A 24,523-nucleotide genomic window follows, 5' to 3' on the forward strand; every position below is an offset into this window, starting at 1 on the left:
TTGGCCTGTTTGACCCACTTTTAAAAAAAAACATTCAAATTGTTTCTGAGAGTAGAAAAAAAAAAATCTACCAATCAGGTCACTTTGAGAAAAAGCATGCCCATAGTATGCCAAAAGCGCAATGTTTCATGGGTTTATCTATTTAATTTTAATCTTCACACACCAACCTATCTGGCCGAGCTCAGGCCCAGTTATGAGTTATTAATTTGGCAGAGACTTGACCCAGATATGGTCCATGTTTGGCCCCTTTACGAAAGCCAAACATGGTCCAGTCATGCACCGTCAATCAATGCGGCATGTGGGCCAAACAAAACCTGATTGTGTGGGCCAGAGAAATCTTGCTATGTGGATATGGTCATACATTTTGTTCAGTGATTTTGGTTTTAATTTTACTCAGAAAGACATTCCTGAGCTTTTCTAAAATAAACACTCAGAAAAATGAGATGGAGGGGATCCAATCAAGTGTTACGGCATGCATACAAATGATCAGAAGGTGCTGGCAGACATCAGGAGAAACAACCTTTAAAAACACGCTACACAACATGCTAAATTGCAGCAAATGAACAAAAATGTCTGAGAGGTGTTGAAAGAAACAATGCACTGATAAACGACCTCTCTGCCTTTACTCTTCAAAGCTTTATATTTTAAAATCATAATGTAATATTTTTTGAAAGGTCTGAAAGCCTAAACGACTGTTTGAAAGAAGCCTGTAAATGTCTATAGTCACTTTGGATCTCCAGTTTCTTTGAAAAAACAAAAAAAGGATTTCAAAAGAAAGTATGTGCCAGAGTGTTATCCATTCAGTGAATTTCAATGGGGTCCAGTGTTCGTCAAAATATTTTTCTTTGTGCTTGTACAGAAGAAGAAAAACCATACTATTTGAAGCTACATGTTTTAGTTTTTCGGGCTTTAATATTCTGTGGGTTTAAATTTTCCCTATAAGTCAGCTGTGTAAAGAAGAAACAACATGTTCTCGTGGAGAACAGCTCTAATTCATATGTGCAAGATATATTGCAAAGCTAAGTATTTATTATAAAGATTGACAAAACATGTGAGATGAAAAAACAGGTGTCAAAACATTATTACTGGCTCATTTAGAAGTTTTAGTGTTTAAATATTCTTTAGCTGGTTAGTCTGAAGGTGAGTTATGAAACTTTGATCTAAATCACAACAGTGTAGGCTTAAGGTCACCACTCAAATTCCACAAATGGCAACCCCATAGTTGAGTTGTTGAGCTTGAAGCTGTTCTATCAAAGAGGTGAACTCATTTGCACATAACTCGTTTATTCCATGTGGGAGCTACTGATAAACGATCCATTTTAATTAGCACAATGGAGAAACCTGAGGTCTCTGCATGACACTTTGTATCTAATTTAAGAACCTCTGAAAATGTAAAAACAGAGAATAATCATATAATTAAATAACAGGTCACCAAAATAATTGTTCTTATATCTTAATGACATTAAATGCACCACTTGACATTACAAATGTACCAACCATGCATTTATTTTCCTTCGGCTTAGTCCTTTATTTATCAGTAGTCACCAGAGTGGAATGAACCGCCAACTATTCCAGCATGTGCTTTACGCAGTGGATGCCCTTTCTACCGCATGTCTTTGGACTGTGAGGGAAACCGGAGCACCCGGAGGAAACCCACACGAACACGAGGAGAACATGCAAACTCCACAAAGAAATGCCAACTGGTCCAGCCGTTACTCAAACCAGTGACCTTCTTGCTGTGAGGCAACATTGCAAACCACTGAGCCACCATTCCACCCCAAATATGTGCAAAAATATTAAGAATGCACTGATGAAACGGCCATTAAAGGCAATTTTCAATGTTATCGCCCATTAATCAATTGCTTACAAGCAGCCAACAATGAGGTCCAATTATAATCTGTCAATCAAAACGGGGCTGGAAAAACGCATCAACTTCATGATGTGTAAAGAAAATCTATTATGCGTATAATTACTTTGAATTCAGGAACAGTAGCTACATTTCCATTATTCTTCAATTGCACAAAATGAAATTGTGAATTGAATACACTCTTCATTAATCATCTGACAGCAATACGCAAGTCTATTGACATCCATTGTCATAATTTGAAAATCATTTTTGCATTTTAGCCACATAACATTTTTTTTGATGAATATAGAAAATGTTAGAAATGCTGAATATATATAGAATATATAGAATATATAGAATATATTTGAAAATAATGCAAATCTGTAATAGAAACTTAGCTTATAATTTCATCAAAACCTTTTATATAAACATATTCTTTAAAACAAGCAATTAAAATGATTTACTTAAAGTCGATGTGATGGCATCAATTGGTGGTTCTATGTTAGCATATCCTTTGTAGTTTTGATAATTTTATTAAATTTAATTATCTTAAATAGTTTTTTTTAAATGTTTAAATAATCATGTTTAAATGCTGTTTTCAGATCTATTCAGTAGGTATCAAATCTCTCCTACAAGCAACTGCTAATGGCGACTGTCTGGTTCCAAAGTTTAAGGGAAGTTTTGGTCAATCTGTTTTCTCTGTTAAGGGAACCAAATTGTGAAATGATTTACCTGTAAGCCTAAAATTAGAAAGCAACATAAATGTTTTTAGTAGTATACTTAAAAAGTGGTTAAAAACAAAACAGCAATGTTTGCACACATAATCTACAATTAGTTTGTTGATCTTGCAGCCTTTGCTTTTGCCTATAGCACTTTTATTTAACTTTTTTTTTTAATGTTTGTGTTTATAATGTGTTTTTTTGTTTATATGTCTCTGTTTTATTTCCATTTTAGGTCAACCCTTCCGTAGATAGGTGTTCTGAATGAGCAAGTCTCCTAAAAAAACAGTGTAATTATAACATTCATGTCAAAATATATATATATAAAAGAAATAAAGTATGTAAAAAATAAATAAATATGGAACTCATTTTTGTTCACTAAAACATTCATTCATTCATTTTCTTTTCAGAACCGCCAACTTATCCAGCACGTGTTTTACGCAGCGGATGCGCTTCCAGCATCAGCCCATCACTGGGAAACATCCGGCGAGGCAGTGGCGCAGTAAGTAGTGCTGTCGCCCCACAGCAAGAAGGTCGCTGGGTTGCTGGTTCGAACCTCGACTCAGTTTGCATTTCTGTGTGGAGTTTGCATGTTCTCCCTGCCTTCGCGTGGGTTTCCTCCGGGTGCTCCGGTTTCCCCCACAGTCCAAAGACATGCGGTACAGGTAAATTGAGTAGGCTAAATTGTCCGTAGTGTATGAGTGTTTTTGTGTGAATGTGTGTGTGGATGTTTCCCAGAGATGGGTTGCGGCTGGAAGGGCATCCGCTGCATAAAAACTTGCTGGATAAGTTGGCGGTTCATTCCTCTGTGGCGACCCCGGATTAATAAAGGGACTAAGCCGACAAGAAAATGAATGAATAGGTGTGAGGCGATAGCACTATCTACTGCGTCACTGCGTCGCCTTTCATTAAAACAAAAAAGTAAAACAAAAACACCAAACTATCAGTATTGTCGGATTTCACAGAAATGCCAGCTGTATCTCTTTCAGTTGAGGAATTTTATATTTTTAAATTATAATTTTTTTCTTTAAGGGTTAAGGGTTAAGGGCATCCTTTACTTTCTTTCATGTCTTACTAAACACGACAAAAAATGTTTACCCTCGGAGCATAAAGAAACTTCAAATGGAACCTTTGAGATTGAAAAGAGTTTTCTGTCGCTCAATAATGAAACCTAAATTCATATAAATCCAAGCTCCAGCTAAAACATGCTACAGTAAATACTTGAAAATCTAGTAATGTGAACTAAACCTAACAATATGCAACATAAACTTTCAATCCACCAGCACGACAGGCAGATTTTCAAAAGCTCTGACAGACGTCCTTGCATTCATCTCACATCAGTTGACTGCCACCCAATGTGTCTCACTTGTCATCTGCATAAAGTTAAACGTCGCTCAACTTTTTGATGTGTGAGCCTGTTGTTCACCTCCCATAGAGAATGCATTGAAAACGTCTGCTCAGCTTGCTTCAGTGAACACGCGTGGTTATGTGGCTTCGTTATAAGTTTTTAGGTTCTGTAGAACTTTACTTATGATCACATGCTGCAGATTTAATTTCTGAATTATCATATCCACCTTTTATTGCAAATGACTACTGTGCTTTAAAAGTTTGGCATGAACTTCCAGTTTGAAGAACTTCCATTGAAAAGAACAGAAATAATTTAAAAAGCAAGCGGTAGATTGGCTTTGTGATTTCTTTCTGTCTGTCATGAAAACAACATTTGGTATTTTAACATGACATTGTATCACAAGCATGTCTGTGGTTGTGGTTTGAATATATTCAAAGCAAACTTAAATGCCAAAGCATTTTAGATATAAAATAGCTGTAATATAGCCTAATGAGCAAATGAGAAATAAATGACAGAAAATGCAATTACAGACAATTGGCCCTATCATACACTAATAAGGCGCAAGGTGTGTTTGCCCCAACGTGTTGCTATTTTCAGACCAGCGCAACCTTAATTTTCTGGTTTTCCACCAGGTTGTTTAGATAGCTAATCCATTTGCGCCACTTTGTGGACTCACAGATGTTCCTGTAAAGGAGGTGTATTAAGGTGCATTGCTGGCGGGTTGCTATGTGGAGGAATTAAAATAACTGCCCAATAGATCATCTGAAAGCAGGTCTAAAGTCAAGCGAAGATCGCGTTAGTTGTGCGCCTCATTTGCACATTGTTTAAAACAGGCAGGATGTACAGCAATATGCAAATATCTTTACAAATGAAAAAGAATTAAAGGAATAAAATATTGCAAAAATGATTACTTTATACATAAACATAAAAACCACTGCTTTCATGCCTTCATCTTGGGGGGGCTTTTTCAGTTTATTCACGAAAACTTGCTTTTGTATGATATTATTATTAGTAGTATTATTTATATGCATATTTATATTTGTTTTAATAAAAACAAGCTTATATTTGACCATATGGGGCATTGGACGTGTATTTGGATATATATTTGGATATATTAATTTGCTGGAAATTAGAACTGAATTTAGAAATAGTTTAGGCAGATCTTTGTGCTTAACAAACAAAATTAATGATGAGTATTAATGGATGTCTTCAGTGGAGTGCATACAACCCCATTTCCTTATTCACAAAAGAAAGAAAGAGAAAGCGAAAGTAAAGGCTGATTGGAGGAGGCTTATTCTTTATCCTCACGCTGCAGATGGTCTGTTTTAACAGTTTTTTCACTATTGAAGCGTTCAGTTTTTCCACATGGCGTGACGCAACTGACTCCTAAAAAGAATGGGAGATTCTGATTGGTTCATTCTCAAAACACACCCATAACTTATTAAGAGAATAAGCACAACCCTGTTAGACCATAAATTATGGTGCAGAGCCTATTCTTCCGAAGTTTATTCAGACAAGCCCTTTATGCTTTTGTGCCCTGCACTTTTGACTTTGCACCTATTAAAATAGAGCCCAATATCTCAAAAAATGATAATAATTGCAAGATTAAAACTGTTAGATTATTTAAATAAGACAAATGTGTTGATTAACCATTACTAAAGGTGTACATATATTTTGCAGCCAGTTTAGACCAGTCATATTATCCTCTTTGAGTATTTAGTAACATTTTTCTCATTCGTTTAGATTCAAGAATTAATTATTTAATGTTTCTCTCGATCTCGGGACTGGGCACATGATGTCAGCTGCAAAGCCATGCAAAAGTAGGCTTATGTACAAAGGTGGTGCAAAAACACATTAGCTTTAAAAAGCAAAAGCCGAAATCAGGACACTTTAGGAAATTTAGAAACCCGGCCGGACAATTAAAAAAAAGTTTAAAAAGTTAACTTAGTTAGAAAAGGAGCATCTGAGACTGTCAGTGGGAGTACTGACAGATCTTGTGCACACAGAACGAAATGTATAAACGAGAGATGATGTTCCACTACAGTACCTTATCAATCATGAATTTTTGGTTATATTAGGCAGATACAAAATAGTGTAAAGGTAAAAGTGATAATAGTAAAAAAAAAATCACTAAATATACTTGGGCGGTCGTTAATATGCCCAGGTGGTAAGCCCAAGTAAAGTCTATGTGTGAGAAACACTGAATACATATTAATATTTTCAAATAGATTACAATATTTCCCCTCATCTTGTATCAGCATGATGGCAGCATCCATTTTGGACAAAAAAAGACTTATGCTAATCTGTCTGTGGTATTCCAGTGTTTCCAGGTAACAACACAGACATAATATGTCACCTTTGTTTGATTGAAATAAGAAAATAATTAAAAATGTATAATAATAAGCTCCCATTTCAATAGATGCTGCATATTAAATGATTTTAAAATGCAAAGCAGTACATTTAAAAAAACATGTTAATTCTGCCTCTAATTTGTTTTGTTCATCCAAATGAATTTGTCTATGTATTCCCTACAGTTCAGTAATATTCAGAATGTCTCTAATATTGATGTGAAAAGACTCATTTTAATGTTTTGGGGTTATTCATGCTCTGCTAATCTTTGATGGATGAGGAGAATAATTTCACTTGATTGTGCCTGTTTTCAAAACACTTCACTGATTGTTTGCAATTTAACAGAAGGTTCTCCTACTATTCACGTAATTCATTATTTGGTGTAGGGAAAAGTGCATCATTTTGCGAAGTGATGAAAAAGGGATGAGAAACAAGGCAAACCGCAGAGCCACTGCAGCAGAAAAAGCAAGCAAATAAACTTTGTCTCTCTTTCTGTGTGTGTTTGTGTTGTTTTGTGTACGTGTGCGTGCGCAGCCTCCTGTGACAAGCAACTCAAAGTCCTCCTGTCTAAACCCACCGAGGCTAATCAGCAGCTCTTCCTTCTCATACGCATTTTGTTCCTGATCCTCTAGAAAGGTTATGTTGTGGCAGCACAGTGATCAGACAGACTTTAGACTGGTGTTGAATACATATCATTTGATGTGTGTCATTTCTGTGTATATATTTGGATTCTGAAGATGTGCATCGAAAAGTTGAAGCGAGTCGTGTTGAAAAGCTCTAGGAGCCACCCAGAGGTTGGTTGTGCCTTTGTGCCTCTTGCACAACATTGCTTAACATTGCTGTGTGTAGATTGCTGTTCAAAAGTTTGCTATTTACAAAGATTTCTTTAATGCTTTTGAAGAAAGTCTCTAATGGTCACCATGGCTGTGATTATTTGATCTATAATGCAGTTTAAACAGTAATATTCTGAATAATTAATGCTGAATAATGACAGAAAAATATAAAATATATAAAAAAAACGAATAAAATATTTGCACTTAAAAAACTCAACACCCTTCTTATTTTTAGTCAAACAAAAACCAAATACTTACACTAATAGCAACTTATTTGCTTTGTAAAGTCAAGTTTTTGAAATTAAACAAGTTATAATACTATAAATATTTGCCCTTTAGAGAAGTTAAAATTCTTTGCTTTCATAAAATAAATGCTTTTTAAATATTAAATAAAATATGTATATATAATAAAAACATCACAAAATAAATTAAATAACATTTTTATGTGGAATAAATAACATAAAATGATTAAAAATAAAAGATAGTCACTAACACAGCCTGAATTTCATACATTCTAGCAATGTCAACGTCAACAGCATATTTTGCAATCCTAAATTTCTTAAGGCCCTATCATACACCCGGCGCAACAAAGCGCAAGACGTTTTGGCGTGATTTGTTGCTATTTTCAGACCAGCATAACTCTAATTTTCAGGTTTTACTCCACGTTGTTTAAATAACAAATCCATTTGTACCATTTTGTAGGCTCATGGGTGTTCCAGTCTAAAAAGGTATGTTAAGGCGCATTGTTGGCGTGCTATTTTGAGAAACTGACATAGACCGCACCATTGACCAACTAAAGCTGGTCTAAAGTCCAGCGCAGATTGTGTAAGTCAGGGATGTCAAACTCAATTACTGGAGGGCTGCAGCCCTGCACAGTTTAGTTCCAAACCTAATTAAACACACCTGATCAAACTAATTCCTTCAGGCTGGTTTCCTTCAGGCTTGTTTGAAACCTAAAGGTAAGTGTGTGGAAGCAGTTTTGGAACTAAACTGTGCAGGGCTGCGGCCCTCTAGGACTTGAGTTTAACACCCTGGTGTAAGTTATGCGCCTATGCAGGTCCAAACTCTAACACATTGCTTAATACACAAAGGATGTACAGCAATACACAAATATCTTTACATATTAAAAAAAATTTAAGGAATAAAATGATTAAAATTTACAATTAATTATTAATTGAATATAATAAAGAGTTTTTGATCACACTTCGTTATTATTGTATATTTATTAATTTGCTGGAATATAGAACTGAAGTTAGAAATAGTTTTGAAACAAATTTTTGCGCTTAACAAACAAAATTAAATATGTAGGCTAATGGATCTTTAGTGGACATTGTACAACACAGTTTCTTAACTCCACGAAAGTAAAGTAGGAAAGAGAAAGTAAACAGGCCAAATAGGGGAAGCTCAGTCTTTATAATGGCTGGAGATGGTCTATTTAACTATTTTCTCGCTAGTGAAGCATTCAGTTTTAACTTTTATAATAATAATAATTCATTTTATTTGTAAATGGCGCCTTTCTAGACACCCAAGGTCGCCTTACAGTAAGCATCAACAGACATGCTAAAACAAATTAAACATTACTAAAAACAATCAATGACCAAACAAGTTAAAACGCAATAGCGAATATAAAAGAACATAATAAAAACATGATAAAAAAATTGTTAAGTAAAAGCCTGCTTAAAAAGATGGGTCTTAAGACAGGATTTAAAAGTGTGAAGACTATCACTGCTCCTTAGATCTAGGGGAAGTGAGTTCCATAGCCGAGGAGCCATAGAGCTGAAAGATCTGTCTCCCATTGTGCTCAATGGAGTGCGAGGTGGTACCAAGGTGGAGTTGTTGGCTGATCTAAGGGTACGAGAAGGGGTGTAGATATGGAGAAGTTCAGTGAGATATTGAGGAGCGAGATTATGAAGTGCCTTGAAAGTTAGAAGTAATATTTTAAAATCAGTATGATACTTTACTGGAAGCCAGTTAAGCTGATAGAGGAGTGGTGTGACATGCTCGTGAGATGAGGTCCTAGAGATGACTCGAGCTGCATGGTTCTGAACCAGTTGGAGTTTATGGAGTTTGGAAGGAAGTCCAGAATGAAGTGCATTACAGTAGTCAAGACGTGAAGTAACTAATGTGTGGATAAGAATGGCTGTGTTAATGGTTGTGAGAAGGGCGGAGACGAGTGATGTTACGCAGGTGGTAATATGCAGTACGTGTAATATTATTGATGTGACCTTCAAATGAGAGTGTGCTATCCAAGATGACACCCAAAGTCTTTACCTGCACAGAGGGAAAAATTGTGCTGTTATCAATGTCTATAGTGAAATTATCAGCTTTATCCAAAACACTTTTAGTGCCGATGAGAAGAGCTTCAGTTTTGTCGACGTTTAATTTAAAAAAATTAGCTGAAAGCCAGATTTTTATTTCAGCTAAACATCTGCTCGAAGCAGAAGGAGGAAAAGAACAGGAGGGCTTGGTGGACAGGTAGTGTTGAGTGTCGTCAGCATAACAGTGAAATTGTATGTTGTATTTGCTAAAAATGTGACCAAGAGGCAGTAGATATATGATAAACAGGAGTGGACCCAATACAGAACCCTGTGGGACACCAGTAGTGACAATCTGCAATCTTGACTTAAAATCTTTCATTTGAACAAACTGAGTACGATCTGCGAGATATGACTTAAACCATAAAAGAGGGGTGCCAGAGATCCCTAGTGAAGCAAGCCTATTCAAAAGAACCTCGTGCGAAACCGTGTCAAAGGCTGCACTCAAGTCCAGAAGAATAAGAATTGACAGTAAACCAGAGTCTGCTGCCAGTAGTAGATCATTAGTAATGTGGTTAGGACAAAAACCAGACTGGAAGAGCTCAAACAAATTGTTACTAGAGAGATAATTATGGAGTTGAAACGCAACACATTTTTCCAGTATTTTTGAGACAAACTGGAAATTGGTCTATAGTTGGCCAGATTGGATGAATCAGCTCCAGGTTTTTTTAGTACTGGGGTGATTACAGCAGTTTTAAGTGAAGATTGGACAGATCCAGAATCCAGTGATTTGTGAATAATGTTAGTAATCAGTGTGGACAATGATGGAAGACAGGTCTTAACTAAGCACGTAGAAAGTGGATCAAGCAGGCAGTTGGTGGTTTTAGATTTCCGTATATGACCAACTATTTCAGCGGTAGATGGTAAGGTGAAAGTATCAAAAGAGAAATGTGTGATGATTTCAGAAACATTTTGGTCAGGGGCTGAAGTATTTAAATGTAATTGATGATGAATGTTCTTAATTTTTGTTTCAAAAAAAGACAGTAAGCGGTTACACAACTCAGTTGAACAAGAAAGTGACGTGTCAGGAAAACTTAATGATTTTTTAACTACAGAAAAAGAGTAATCTAGAGTTACCCTGACTAGATTCTATTCTGTTAGCATAATAGTCAGATTTTGCTTTAAGTAATGCTTCCTAATAATGATGAGCATGTTCTGTAAACATTTCTTTGTGGAAAGTTAATCCAGACTTTTTATACAACCGTTCCAACCTGCGACCTTTAGTTTTGAGTTACTTTTGAGGACTTTTAAGGTATTTAAATAGCAAATCCGCCATGGTGGGACACAACTGACTCTTAAAGGGAATGGGAGATGAGATTTTGATTGGTTTAATGCATGTTATGCTCAAAACACACCCACAAGTCATTAAAAAATATGCACAACCTTATTATACATTGTGCGGGGTGAAGAACCAATTTCCATCATTAAAATAGTAAAATGTATTCGGACACGCCATTAACGCATGTGCACCATGCGCTTTAGACTTTGCCCCTCGACCGTTAAAAAATAGCTCTTATTGTTTGTTTCGTACTTCTCTACTAATTTAGTATGTGCTTTGTTTTTTGCTTTTGATAAAATGCAAGTGAATGTCAGAAATGAGTGGTTACCTTGTCGCGAGCAGCTAGCTGACCAAGAAGGGATGGCATCACGTCTCTGATAGAAGAGGATATAAGCAGCGCGAGTGCACACTTCTCCCTCCTGCAAGGGTTCAACACTGCTGTCATCATAGGTGTACCACTGACCGTCCACCGAGTTCCTGCAGTATGCTGTTCAGAGCAAAGATTCATTACATTTAGCATGCAGCATACATTGCTTCAGACTCAGGTATATATCGTACACACATTGAATACAAATTTCTTTGGCAATTTGAGGTAAGAAAAAAAAACTGCAATCAGCATTCTACTATTTTCCTCTCTTGTTTGAGGCCTATTCACCATTAATAGGCACAGGGAAAAAAATCACAGTCAGGTTCCTTTTACAGAGAATTTACCTAAGGAAATTTTTATATTATATATTATATTATATATAGTAAATGTAAAGAAAAAAAAAATCTGGATATTTTAGCAATAGAGTACAGCCATCTGCAGGTTGTAGAAGAAATGTCCATCATAGGCTATATGCCGAGCTAGTGTTTCTTCCCATACTCAAAAACCACTGGTGAACGTTTAATGTGCCTTTTTTTCATTTGATATGGTTCCTTTTACAGCATCGATGTTGTAATGTAATTAAAATACATTCAGTTGAATAGACTTTGGCAATCATTAAGCTGCTCAAGCATAAAATGAGACAAAAAGCCATTTAATCGCATGTGCCCGTCAGAATCGGCAGGCTAGCACAGAAGCTCCATTGAAAATACTGGTTTAAAATAAATGTTCATCTTTTAAAGACATGGCGGGGAAAAATGTAAATTATTGCAGTGCACTCAGCCAGTGGAGATCACAGATTTTTTAAAAAAAAAACAGACCTTTAATGTTCTAAAATACATCCAGTTTTTTATCCAGTATTTTATATTTGTCTGATAAATTTTCAATTACTTGCTTTAGCAAATAATGATACATATTATTTATTTCAGTTATTTATATTTTATCATTTATTTTGGTTATATATGTCTTATAGATTATTTAGAACAATTTATATTTTTAGAACTTGTAATGATATTTAAATAAAACAGTATATAAAATGAACAAAACAAAACAACAGCCAATTTCAATGTGCCGAAATCTAAAAACAAAACAGCCCCACACACATGCACATGCAAGTAGGTGTGTGTGTGCGTGTGAGTAAACATGCATGTTGATTTTGTGCTTACATATTAATTCTTCATTTATGAACATTTTCCAGATTTGTACCAGTTTTGTCAAATTTTGTAAATTTGTATAAAACGGCAGTGGAATGAATATGAAATCCGTGAGCCCAGCTTTCACAGGTGTAGTCGCTTCACAATTAGGAAAATAAAAATCTTGAGAGGAGCTCATTAGTCTATTCACTGAAGAGCTGTACCTACCGAGAAGCGGATTCAGCTCCTGCGGCAGGAGGACATAATGTCTCTGTTCCCTCCTTCAGGGAACGAATGTTACCTAAGTAACCTTAGTTGATCACTTCGACTTATATCGTGAGCACATAAGCACCACCAAAACAGTTCTGGCCCTCAGGAAAAATAGTTTGACAGGTCATACTCACCACATACATCTATCGAGTATGAGATAGGGCTTACCTGTGAAACAACAACATGCTGGGAAAGCCAGTTTCATATTCTTTCCATTACATTCCAGATTTATATTGGGTTTACTACTCTTTTTTGTGTTTTTAAAAATAGATTATGTACTGTATGGCAATGCACAACATGGCATGTCTCTGAGATGAAAGAAATATAAAAAAATAAGGAAACTTCCATCAGGGTCATTTAGTTTAATTAATTCATTTCTGGCACATGTATTTGGATTGTATGGGAAACCAGACACCCTGAGGAAACCCAAACGAACACGGGGAGAACATGCAAACTCCATAGAGAAATGCCAAGTGACTCAGCCAGGACTGGAACAAGCAACCTTCTTGCTGTGAGGCCTACAGTGCTAACCACTGAGCCACTGCGTTGCACGCCTGTATGTTTAACAACATTTATTTTCCATAGGCTTAGTCCCTTATTAGGGATCACCACAGTGCAATAAAAAGCCTTTTATTCTAATTTTTTTTTCTTCTGGTAAACAAAATAAACTTTGTAAAATCCTTTGACTTTAATGTAGAAAAAATGTAAACAATAATTTTGAACTAGACTTCATCTACTGTTCAGGTGTTCAGCATAGTGATAATAATTTGTATTTTTAAAAATCTTTTTCACCTGCAATGTCAACTTAAAGATTAAAAAATCTGATTAGCAGTCTAAAAATTAGTTCATCATTCTCATGTAAAAGTTAGTATTTTAGCTTGTGCTTCAAGAATAACTTTATTTCAGCTTCAAAGCTTCAGTGACAACTTCTATTTCTAGCAAATTCTGGCAGTTCTGTCCAGCAGCCTGAGGAGAAGAAACGAGGCTGCGGTATTTCTCCTGAGTGAACATTAGCTGTCTTGTGCCATTTGGGTGCTTTTTCAAAGTTTCTTTTCCTTTTAACTCCCTGGTGATGGACTGAAGTGACCAGACCAACTCTTTACACAATCTGACACAAGCCTCCAGCTCAAAATAGCAGGAGCAGAATTGTGACAAATGTTTGGGGTCATTACTTCTCTGAAATGTGTGTCCTGTCCTAATCTTCCCATATCTAGATGGGATGGCTGATTTCTGAAGAACTTTCAAGTGTCCTTTCATCATCGTGATTCCACAATCCAGCAGAAATTGCACCATGTGCAACAATGAAAATGTACTTTTGGTTGGCAATGAGAGGCTGAACAGCCGCTGATGCACAGGAAGTGCCATCTTCAAAATAATTAGAACGCACTTTCAAAGAGACACTATCCTTGTAAATAAAATGCATATTTGCAATCTAAACTATTCTACAAAACTATGAAAGGTCTCAAAAGTACTTTATCTGGTTCAACAGATGAAGTATTTGTCAAACTATAGTGAGTATAGTCCTCTACTTAGAGTGATACACACAGCTGAAGAGGCTGGAATAGTTTAGATACTTGTAGATTGCCACACAGCAATCAATCAATCAATCAATCAATCAATCAATCAATCAATCAATCAATCAGTCAATTGGTCAATCAGTCAGTCAATCGAATCAAATCAATCAATCAATCAATACACCTAAACACATATACATACAGTGGGTAAAAAACATATTGAACACGTCATAATTTTTATAGGAAATATATTTCTAAAGGAGCTGTTGACATGAAATTGACTTTGGTAAAAACCCAAACGATCCTAACATACATAAAGTCTAATAACTATGAAAAGACACACAGAGAAGATAGATATGTTGTGCATATTTTAATCTATAAGCCATGATGTCTAAAACATAGTAAAATCAAAATTAAAATCTTTATTTTGGATGCTTTCTAGCTTTTAGTTTGAAAGAAGATTTCCTAAAAGTAAACAGTCCCAAACTGACCACAGCATGAAAAAGTAATGACTTTCCTTAAGTATTAATATTGTTCATTGCTTTAGACCACTTTTGACTGATAACGTTCACACACCTGTGTAGTGTCCTCCATGCATGCCTCCGTGATGGTTACACACAGCGTACAGGTCGTACAGGACGTCCGTTGCATATCTGCTAGCTTCAGGCCTGCGATGGGCCTGCTTATTCCAGCCAGGTGGCGCTCGGGCACAGCTGGTTCTCTGGACCATGTGGCGGCCCATATCGAGGCCTGTTAGGGGGAAGTGGACGAGAGTGGAGAGCTTGTTTCTGCGCTCTCCCACCTGCCGGAAGCGTTTGAGGTGGAGGATTAGGATGTCTGGTAGCGTCCATAAGCTCATCTGCACCGTGCCCTGCTGAAGCTGCTTACAGTGAGGACACTTCCACGCATCATCGGGGGCCAGCTGGATGAAGACAAGTGAAAATAAAAATTAGGACAAACTTCAATGATATATTTTCTGAGTCCTGTTGACTTAAATTAAGACGATAGCTTGAACAAAAACTAAAATTGTGGATAAAAGAGTCTGTCTTAGGCCATCCAAGATGCAGGTAATATATATTTTTTTGCAGTATTACATAAAATTAGATTTTTAGCTAAAACTGTGGTTCTTGACAATCTGTTAAAGGGAACCTATTTTACCCCTTTTTCAAGTTTTAAGAGAAGTCTTTTGTAAGAGCCTGTGCCTTTAATGCTAGTTCTCCCCGCACACCATTTCCACATGCTCGTCAGAGTGTGTTTCAATCTCCACCTCGGCTGCCTCAGATAAATAGCACAGTGACAGACATGAAGGAAGCATATCTCACTTAATGTTTGTGAGAGATACTATACAGTAGGGAATTTCCCAATGATTATTTGATGTATTTGTTGTGCAGTTAATTCAAGCCTTTCTGCCACGCTAAGTCATGTTAATCTGCGGCTGTCAATCAATTCGGTGGGGGTGAAAACTGCACTCTTACATCATGTTGCGGTGAGCGTCAATATTGTAGGGATTTGGATACTATTTTTACATTAGGAAGTACTTTTTGTCTTTAAATCACTCCAATATAACTTTGGACACACTATACCTAGACACAGTTCTGATCAAACAGCTTACAAAAGATGATTTTACTCATTGGGGTCCTTTAAAAGAATGTCAATGGCTAGCAGTATTAAGAGAGTACATAAAAAATCATACAAGCAAAACTGAATTAACACGTGTGGCTCCTGATTATACACTGAGGTCTTATACATGAAGCAAAAAGATCTGTGCAAGACACTGAACTTTATCATTAATAAGTGACAGGAAGCTCATGTGGAGCTCATTGGAGACCGTTTGCTGAGGCTATGGATTAAACGCTGTAAATAATGATTTTTGCACAGTCTAATCCTTTCGCTTCATAAGACCTCAATTTGTCACCAGGAGCCATGGGTAATAATTTTGTTTTGCCAGTATGTGTGTTTTCTAAATCTCAAAGATTCGTACCAGTAGCTGTTAGCTAGCAATTTACAAATCACAAAGGGACCACAAAAAATAATCTTCTTTAATGTTCTATTGAGGAAAAAAGTCACCTACATCTAAGGTGACCTGAGGAGAAGTACATGAACACCACATTTTCAAGACTTAAGGTTATTGCACAGTGAATACAAAATGTTCTTTGAAATTTTCGCACCACAAAAAAATCCATTTCAACTTAGGCTGTCAATCGTATTGACACACTACCTCTAAAACTTTTGTCAGTCATAAAAAAAATTCTGATCAGGTTTGATTTTTTCCATTTTCACATCCAAAAAAGCTCTTTAAGAGGTGTTTTGGCAGTTCAGACCTTCCATACAAGCCAAAGGCAAAATGCACTTAAGCCTGGAGCATAGACCACTTTATGACACAGAGAGTGTGAATTTTGAACCACTGCTGTAGATTACCGTATACTGGACAGCAATTTGTGTTATGTGGCTAAAGTATCATGCAAAATATCAAAATTTTAAAGATTTCTACAAAAACAATGGCATTTCAAGATAATCTAATGCAGGGTTCCCTCAATGTCCTCTATTTTCCCCGAATGTTACGAATGTGAGTATGAATGTGAGTGTATGAGTGTTTCAAAGCACTGGGTTGCAGCAGGAAGTCCATCCGCTGCATAAAACATATGCTAGAATAGTTGACGGTTCATTCTGCTGTGGCGACCCATGATAAATAAGGAACTAAGCCGAAGAAAAATGAATGAATGATAATCCGACGCAGCTCTTTGATGAGAAGGTCAACTCTCCTTCTTTTCCATGCAGTTATTTATTCCTCTTTCTTTTTCTATTTTGAAAGAGAGCGAGGAAAACAAAGTCTACAAAAACAAATCACTGCTTAAATTGAGTCAGAAATGTTTTGTGTTTTTTGGGAAAGGACTAATTAATACACATCAGACTCAGTATGCAAAGTTTGTGTACTTGACAAATTTGTCAGTTGTGAATACGAAAAAAATGTGGACTTCATGTGTGCTACAGTAAGTCCATATTGTGTTTTTCATTAAAATGTCTACATTATAACATTGTTTCTCAACCACGTTCCTAGAGGACCACCAGTTCTGCACATTTTTCATGTCTCTTTAACCAAACACACCTGATTTAGATTATCAGCTCATTAGCAGAGACTGAAAGGACAAAGGAGACATTCAAAACAAGCAGTGTTGGTGGTCCTTCAGGAACATGGTTAAGAAACACTGCATTGAAACATTGTCCTCTATCATTAGACTATGACACTTATTGTATATTTGTTTGTTTTTAATTAAGATTGTTTATGTTCTGGATGTATTTTCTGCATAGTACCATGATTAAATTTGTTTTAAATATCAAAAACAGACAATATTAAAATCATATTCAATATTCTAAAGTATCACTATTTTCTATTTTAATGGATATTTTCTATACTTTAACATTTCTTTTTTGTAATGTCACCCAGCAAGCATTTTTTCTGTTTTTAAAAGATGTCAAATAGACGTCTAAACATAAAAATTTAATTTCGATTGTCAGTGAAAATCTAACAGACGTCTAAAACAGGCCAAAACAAGACTAGTTAACAAATAAACAGAAATGAATGACTACACATATATAGTCTGTCTAATCTGTCTATTTGACCACTCGTCTAGGTTTGACCTATTCTTAGATGTCTATAAGATTTTCACTCACAGCCCAAGTTTAGCCTTGTCTTAGCCAAGCTGTCTACATTTAGATGTCTATTAGATGTCTATTAAACACAACATTGTTTGCTGGGCATAGCTGTCAATCAATTCTTCACAAATTGATCTAATTGATTTTGTGTTCAAAAACCATTTCTTAATATTACCGTTTACTGACACAAACATTTGAATAGCAGTGATCAATTCTGCAATGTGTGTAAACAAGACAGGTTTGAGATTTATGAGGTCAAATGAATGAGAGCAAACCCAGTTTGAAAGCAAGAGTTTCAGTGAAACATGCTCATTCCTGCTGCTCCAACAACCTCAAACTGCAACTTCAAGGTAATGAGTTCAAAATTCTTCACAAATGATGATGGCTTAAAGTCCTTAAACACCATTTGCATGTAAATCTTGTGTTGATTGCATTCCATTGTACTATAAAAAGCGCAGTGCGTTCTGCCATTGTCAATCTTTTCCTGTATTTGTCCTCTATCAGAAAGAAAAACAAAAAACACCTGTGGAATGAGAGTGAATGTCTCTCATAGTTGCTCAAAATCAAAGGAAAGTATTTTACAATCATCACTAAATAGTTTCACAAAATATCCAGGTCTCAGGTGGTATGCATATTTACAGTATGTGAAATGATTAAAGGTGCTGGAAAAGAGGAAGACCAGTGCTTGAATTTCCAGATTTAAAAAAAATATAAGTCACATAACACTTGCAAAATCTATATGCAGAAGAAAAAGACACTTCAGGATGCAACCCTATAAACTTAGTATATGCGAATTACTCTTACCAAGCTTGTTAAGATGTGTTTTTGTACACAACCACAATAAAACAACAACAATATGAATGCAAATATACCTTCTAATTGCAAAAAATTGTATAATTCATATAAAAACACTGGTATTTTATTATCACTATTGAAACTACTGTATTTAAAATTATCAGCAAGTTTATATAATCATTCACACATTCATTTTCTTTTTGGCTTAATCTCTTTATTAATCAGGGGTCACCACAGTAGAATGAACCGCCCACTTATCCAGCATATGTTGTACACAGCGGATGCCCTTTCAGCTGCAGCCCAACACTGGCAAACAAGTTTATATAATATGAAATATTTAAATGTATATATATATATATATATATATATATATATATATATATATATATATATATTAGTGCTGTCAATTAATCAATCGCCTTTAAAACACTGAAACTTGTAATTTTGGCTATTCAAATGTGAAATTAATGTGAACGCAAGACAAAAACTATTTAAATTCAAAATATAAATCATTATTACAATTTTTGTTTAACTTGTAATACAGATTTCTTCATGTAAACAACATACCCACAATAAACCATCAAGATCCTGGCTTGACGGCCATATTTATTCCAGAAATAAAAGGACAGGCATTTTGTGCTATTTGAATTTCAAAACAATCAATGCCAATAAAGAAAACATTGATTTCCATGTTGGATTCTAAGTAGACTGCAAAAAAATGCCAAAATACAGGCATTGCAGATATGGAAAATGAAAAATTATAATAATAATAAAGTATTGAATACAAACAATTGCACTAATTGCAAGGCTGGACTGGGACAAAAAAATCGGCCCTGGCATTTTGGGATAGATCGGGCCACTACATCAATTAAAATGCTCCCCATCACCCCACGCCCTTGAATATATTTACCAACTCCCATTCTATAAAAGCACAAAAGCCATATATAGGAAATTAAATTAAAAAGCTTAATTTTTTATATTATTATGTGTTTTGTGTGTTTTGAGGGAGCCTAATAAATAATGAACATGACAAAAACTGCCTGCTGACGCGCACAGTTATTGTTGATTAATAAAATAAAGATAAATAATAAAAGCAATGTGTCAGAGACCCTAAAAAACTCTTTAACTCAACAATGAAACATCAAACTTAGCTAAAAGATTTTACATTGTCAATCAAATATACTTAAACAATTAAAAAATGCAAAAAATATTTGTTAGGGCCCGAACTACAAAACTAAATGTAAAAAAAGTTGCTTAAGTTGCACACTAGTTTGGTCATGTATAAATATCATTACAACAACCATATTATATAAATATTATTGTCACTATAAGCCTACATCATGCTGACGATCAAAAACACAATGTCATGATATGTCATGCGATTGTCTTCTGACCGAGTGCATCTTAAAATACATGACTAACACTCCTTATAGAGCTTGTGAAAGCAGACATTCTTTATCATTTGTAAAATAAAGACTTGCAGGTTAGGGAAACAGCATATGAGGAAGTTGCCGCTGGCCGTGGTGCAGACTAAAAGTAAAAAAAAAGTATATTTATATGGACAGATAGGTAACTAGATAGAATAGACAGGAATATATTGATCTTTGCCCCGCTGCACGCTGCAAAGTGCAGAGAAGCAAAAGGTTGCTCGCCGCTCCTACTCTCCCGCGCGTGAGAAACAGGCGTGACTCTCGAGTCTCGACTATTTTGACAAATACACACCTACGTTACACAGAGCCCAACATGGAAGTTTGTGATTGGGTCAGCCCAATGTCAATAAAGAAAAGAACCAATGGGCTGCAGATTATGTCACATGGCCACTCTGTCCAGAAAAGAAACATCTTGCTTTTAGAGCGTGACAGCTCACAGCACCATTAATCACTGAGGCAGAAAAACATAATAGTCTGCTAAGTCTTTTATGGGCCGATCAGATCATAAGAAGATGATCAGCCCGGAAAAAAGTACGTCGACCCAGCAGGAAATTGCCCAGTCTGCCCCTGGCCACAACAGGAAAAAAAAAACAATTTGGGAAATTGACAATCCAACACAATGGGCAGCACATTGAACACATTTTTAAGTGGTCCGAAACTCGTAAATAACTCATGAAAGAATAAAGTTATGTTATGTAATCCCCAATAAGTTTGATGTGTCAAATGTCTTCCAATTGAAAAAACAAAAGTTGGATCCACCAGGGTAACCACCCATCTTGAAAATTTTCCCCCTCACATATACTAACTAATGGCCACAAACAGGACATTTATATCACCAACCATTCTCCGTTAAACAGAAATTGGGGGAAAAAAAAGAATCAGGTGGGTTAATAATTCAGAGAGGCTAATAATTATGACTTCAACTATATATATATATATATATATATATATACACACACACACACACACACACACACACACACACACACACACATACATACATACATACATACATACAATTAGAAATAAAGCTGTTATACATATTCACATCTAGTTTATGGTAACCTAGCTATCTCATAAAAGCAACTCCACACTTGCAATAAATTAACGCTTGGTTGTGCTTTTGGCTGCATTATTCTGCCAGATGTGTGCTTTTTGTGTATTACTTGTTCCTCTTTGGTGTAGAGCTCAAAGCACTCGTCCAGGGTGCAGCTGTGTTGCTGAACGTGGTGTTGTTGTTGAGCACGAACACTTTCCGAGTCCTTCACCACCTCCTCCTGGATATTACCAAACAGGCTGCACACAAACATAGTAACCCCGGATCATTGGACCATCAGGCATGTTTTGTTGGCTTTATGTACTTTAAAAAGAGGTGCGGAGAGAATCGCACGTACGCACAAGGAAGTGACAGATTACATTACCAGTCTTTGATTCTGTGCTCCCATTCAACAATGAGCTTCACATGTGGTGGTCCACCTGATCCGCACAGTTTCAGAGCTCTGACCAGATTAAAAAAAAAAAAAAAAGACAAGCCAAAAAGACCATGTTAATACATGTTTTCTCACAGATTTTTAATATAGACATTTTTGTTGCGTTTCAATAAAAAAAGTTATATTCATTAAAATAACAGTTTGCTCACTTCACATATTTAGGAATAGAATGACAATACATTAAATTGAAATGAGGAGTTGCAAAACATAAACAAAATAACAAACTACAAAATGTCTATGAATTTATTTTTAATTTATTAACTAAATGTGTATGGTTCTCTTGATTTTTCTTCTTAATTAAAAATTTATTTATTGTTTTTCCCTAACATAATGATTGCGGTGAACACATTTTTGCATCATGATCTTAGGTTATTTTGTTAAATTAAATTTCAGTTTTGATGCTGAAATTGTCACAACCTGACTCCCTTGTGTGTTTGTTTTCTTCACCATGTGCTCCTTTGTTCTAGTTCCCGCCATCATTATGTCCTTCGCTATCACCTGTGTCTCACTCCTGTGTCCAATCATTGTCATTACCCTCATGTGTATTTAAGTCCTTGTATTCAGTTCAGTCATTGTCTGGTATTCTCTCACTAGTTATGTCTGGCTTCACTCCATGGTCTTTCTGTGGTTATCTCTGTAAATCTTGTAAATAAATATACTTATTCAGATAATCCTGAGATCCCGTGCCTTCTTCGAAGTGAACCCAAGAGTTACATAATACCGGACCAAAGAAAAAGTTTACGGCGTGTTTTCTCCTCGTTTTGTTTTCATAGTCTCCACTCCTCCTCCATGGTTTCTCCCTCCATCGACTCCACCCTGGGCCATCCACCTGGCTGTGTCTTGGGTCCTCCTCCTGCCTCACCTTCCTCCTAGAACTCCTCCCTGGCCTCCTCCTCCATTCCATCCCCTCCAACTCCCCTCCTGGATCCTGTGACTCCTCACTGGCCTCCTCCTGTTTCCATGCACTCTCTCCTGGTTCCTCCTCCACAGACTCCCCTTCACCCCCTCCTTTCGTTTAGGTGCGGTGGTGTGCCTTTTAAAGGGGAGTGGGGAGGCGGGGAGGGGGTACTGTCACAACCTGACTTCCTCGTGTGTTTATTTTTTTTCACCATGTGCTCCATTCTTCCAGTTCCAATCATTGTCATTACCCTCATTGTGTATTTAAGTCCTTGTATTCAGTTCAGCCATTGTCTGCTATATTCTCACTAGTTATGTCTGTCTTCACTCCATGTTCTTCCTGTGTTCATCTCCGTAAGTCTTGTAAATGAATAAATGTGCTTTGATAAACCTGAGATTGCCTTCTTCAATGTGAACCCAGGCGTTACAGTCATAACGTATAATCGCGTATCTTATGGTACAGTATCCCATAGAAAACATTAATTTAAAAAAAGAGATCGATATGCAGTGTGCTGATTTATGCTGGACACTGTATATATAAAATTAAAAGCCTTTAAAGAAAGAATGTGTTTGTATTTGTGCTCTAAAAATATCTGAATTTCTTTTCCCTTTCTCTGCAAAATAGCACAGCAAATTTAACAGGAGATTTTAAAATAGAAAGCCTTTAGGTTTATTCAAATTTATGTAGCTCTTATTATAATCCTATAGACAAGTGTGTATTAATGGTTGTGAATGTTTCGCTATGGTGTACCAGGTCATTGAGTTTTGCAACTGTACGTAATTTCTTAGATGATTTTCAAGTAAGTATGTGCACTGGCAATAATCAACAGTTATTTGTCCACATATGCAAATCAGATATGTTAACTCTATAGTCAGGGCTATAGACCCTTTTCACATTTTAGTTGCAGAAGTTGTCATGGTTGGGTAAACTTTGAGCACAGTGTATGGGGAAAGTACAACAAATACATATTTTTACAACCCTATTTGCTGAAATAATAAAATAAAAACTCCATGATGGTGTTATCAAGACTTTCGAAAAAAAGAAAGTAAAAAAATTTGTAATACAGATAACGCAGCCAGAGGTGGGAATAATGTCAAATATACTCTCTATAGACGCTGCATTAGAAACACCTCACATAAGTGGTAATTCGTTTTTGTAATATGATGCAAATATGATATAATACATTCATAAATGCATATAAATGTTGATATATTTAAAAAAAAAAATCTAAATATAAAAAACTTTTAAGGATTTTTCTTTTAAGGATTTATTATTGTGATGACCGTTAAAAGTGTCATCACAGTCTTTTAAAAAGGGTCCATACTATGCACAAAAAGTTCCAGGTGAGGAGCATCTCTGTAACATAAAAACTGCTAAAGCTAATCTCTGTAAAGCTAAAAACTGCCTCAGGGCTCATGCTTGTTTCTTTAACGATTTGTTTTTCTTCATGTGGTAATGTTGTGCGCATATTCAAGTTAGCAATAATATTGATCACCTTTGTGTTTTAGAGTGTTTTTAATGAGCCTTACTTCAGAAACACTTCTAACAAAGTGATAGGAAAGAATATTTTGTGTTATCTCGCAAAACGGTTTCTCCACAAACACTTCCTGTTCACTTTATTCATGTAAACCTCCCATTTTTGCCGAAATTCTCCCGTATTTTACAATTCTATCCCACTATCATCCTATCATTAATTATTGTCCCATATTTGTGATATAATTTTTAATCTTGAAAGCACAGTGAAATTTATATTAAAATGTCTGCATTCACTTTCTTTACATTAAAGCTGTGCGTTGATCGTTGCCTTTCATTTGCTACCTATAAACCAGTGAATGCCTGTATGAGCGCTGATTGACAGATGTGCTCTGTACAATAAACTAATCCCAGATCAGCTTCTGTACATGCCATTTACAGAGGAGCAAAAGTGCAGTACACTTTTGGATTTGGGTGTATGTTTAAACAGACAGAGATATACACTAAATAATATGTAAACATCTCCGTCCTACATGTTTTATTTTAAATGGCAAATTTTCTCTTAAATGAGCACAAACAGTTTAATGGAATTCTTTATTATAGATCAGTGCATTCTTACAGAGACACCTCTGTAATCAAACAAAACAAAACTTGAGATTCATTTGCTGCTCACTTGTTTGATAACACAGGTGTCACTTTTAAATGGCGTGTACAGAAGCTGATCTGGGATCAGTTCATTGTTCGGAGTGCGTCTTTCAATCAGCGATTATACATGCATTAACTGGTTCAGAGGTTGCTTATGAAAGGCAACGA

General features: G+C 35.9%; 1 protein-coding gene across 14 annotated transcripts in view; it reads right to left on the reverse strand.

Moving 5' to 3' along the window:
• usp43b (ubiquitin specific peptidase 43b) overlaps positions 1 to 24,523 on the reverse strand; it is a 154,603-nt gene that overhangs the window by 3,892 nt on the left and 126,188 nt on the right. For all 14 annotated transcript variants that reach the window (XM_073944499.1, XM_073944504.1, XM_073944498.1 and 11 more), the window contains 4 exons: positions 21,271 to 21,348; positions 21,016 to 21,145; positions 14,547 to 14,892; positions 11,018 to 11,176 (listed from right to left, as the gene is read on the reverse strand). In XM_073944499.1, the coding sequence (XP_073800600.1) occupies positions 11,018 to 11,176; positions 14,547 to 14,892; positions 21,016 to 21,145; positions 21,271 to 21,348 (713 nt within the window). The remainder of the gene's footprint in view (positions 1 to 11,017; positions 11,177 to 14,546; positions 14,893 to 21,015; positions 21,146 to 21,270; positions 21,349 to 24,523) is intronic.

This window comes from Danio rerio, chromosome 3 (assembly GCF_049306965.1).
Source record: "Danio rerio strain Tuebingen ecotype United States chromosome 3, GRCz12tu, whole genome shotgun sequence".
Classification (NCBI taxonomy): Eukaryota; Metazoa; Chordata; class Actinopteri; order Cypriniformes; family Danionidae; genus Danio; species Danio rerio.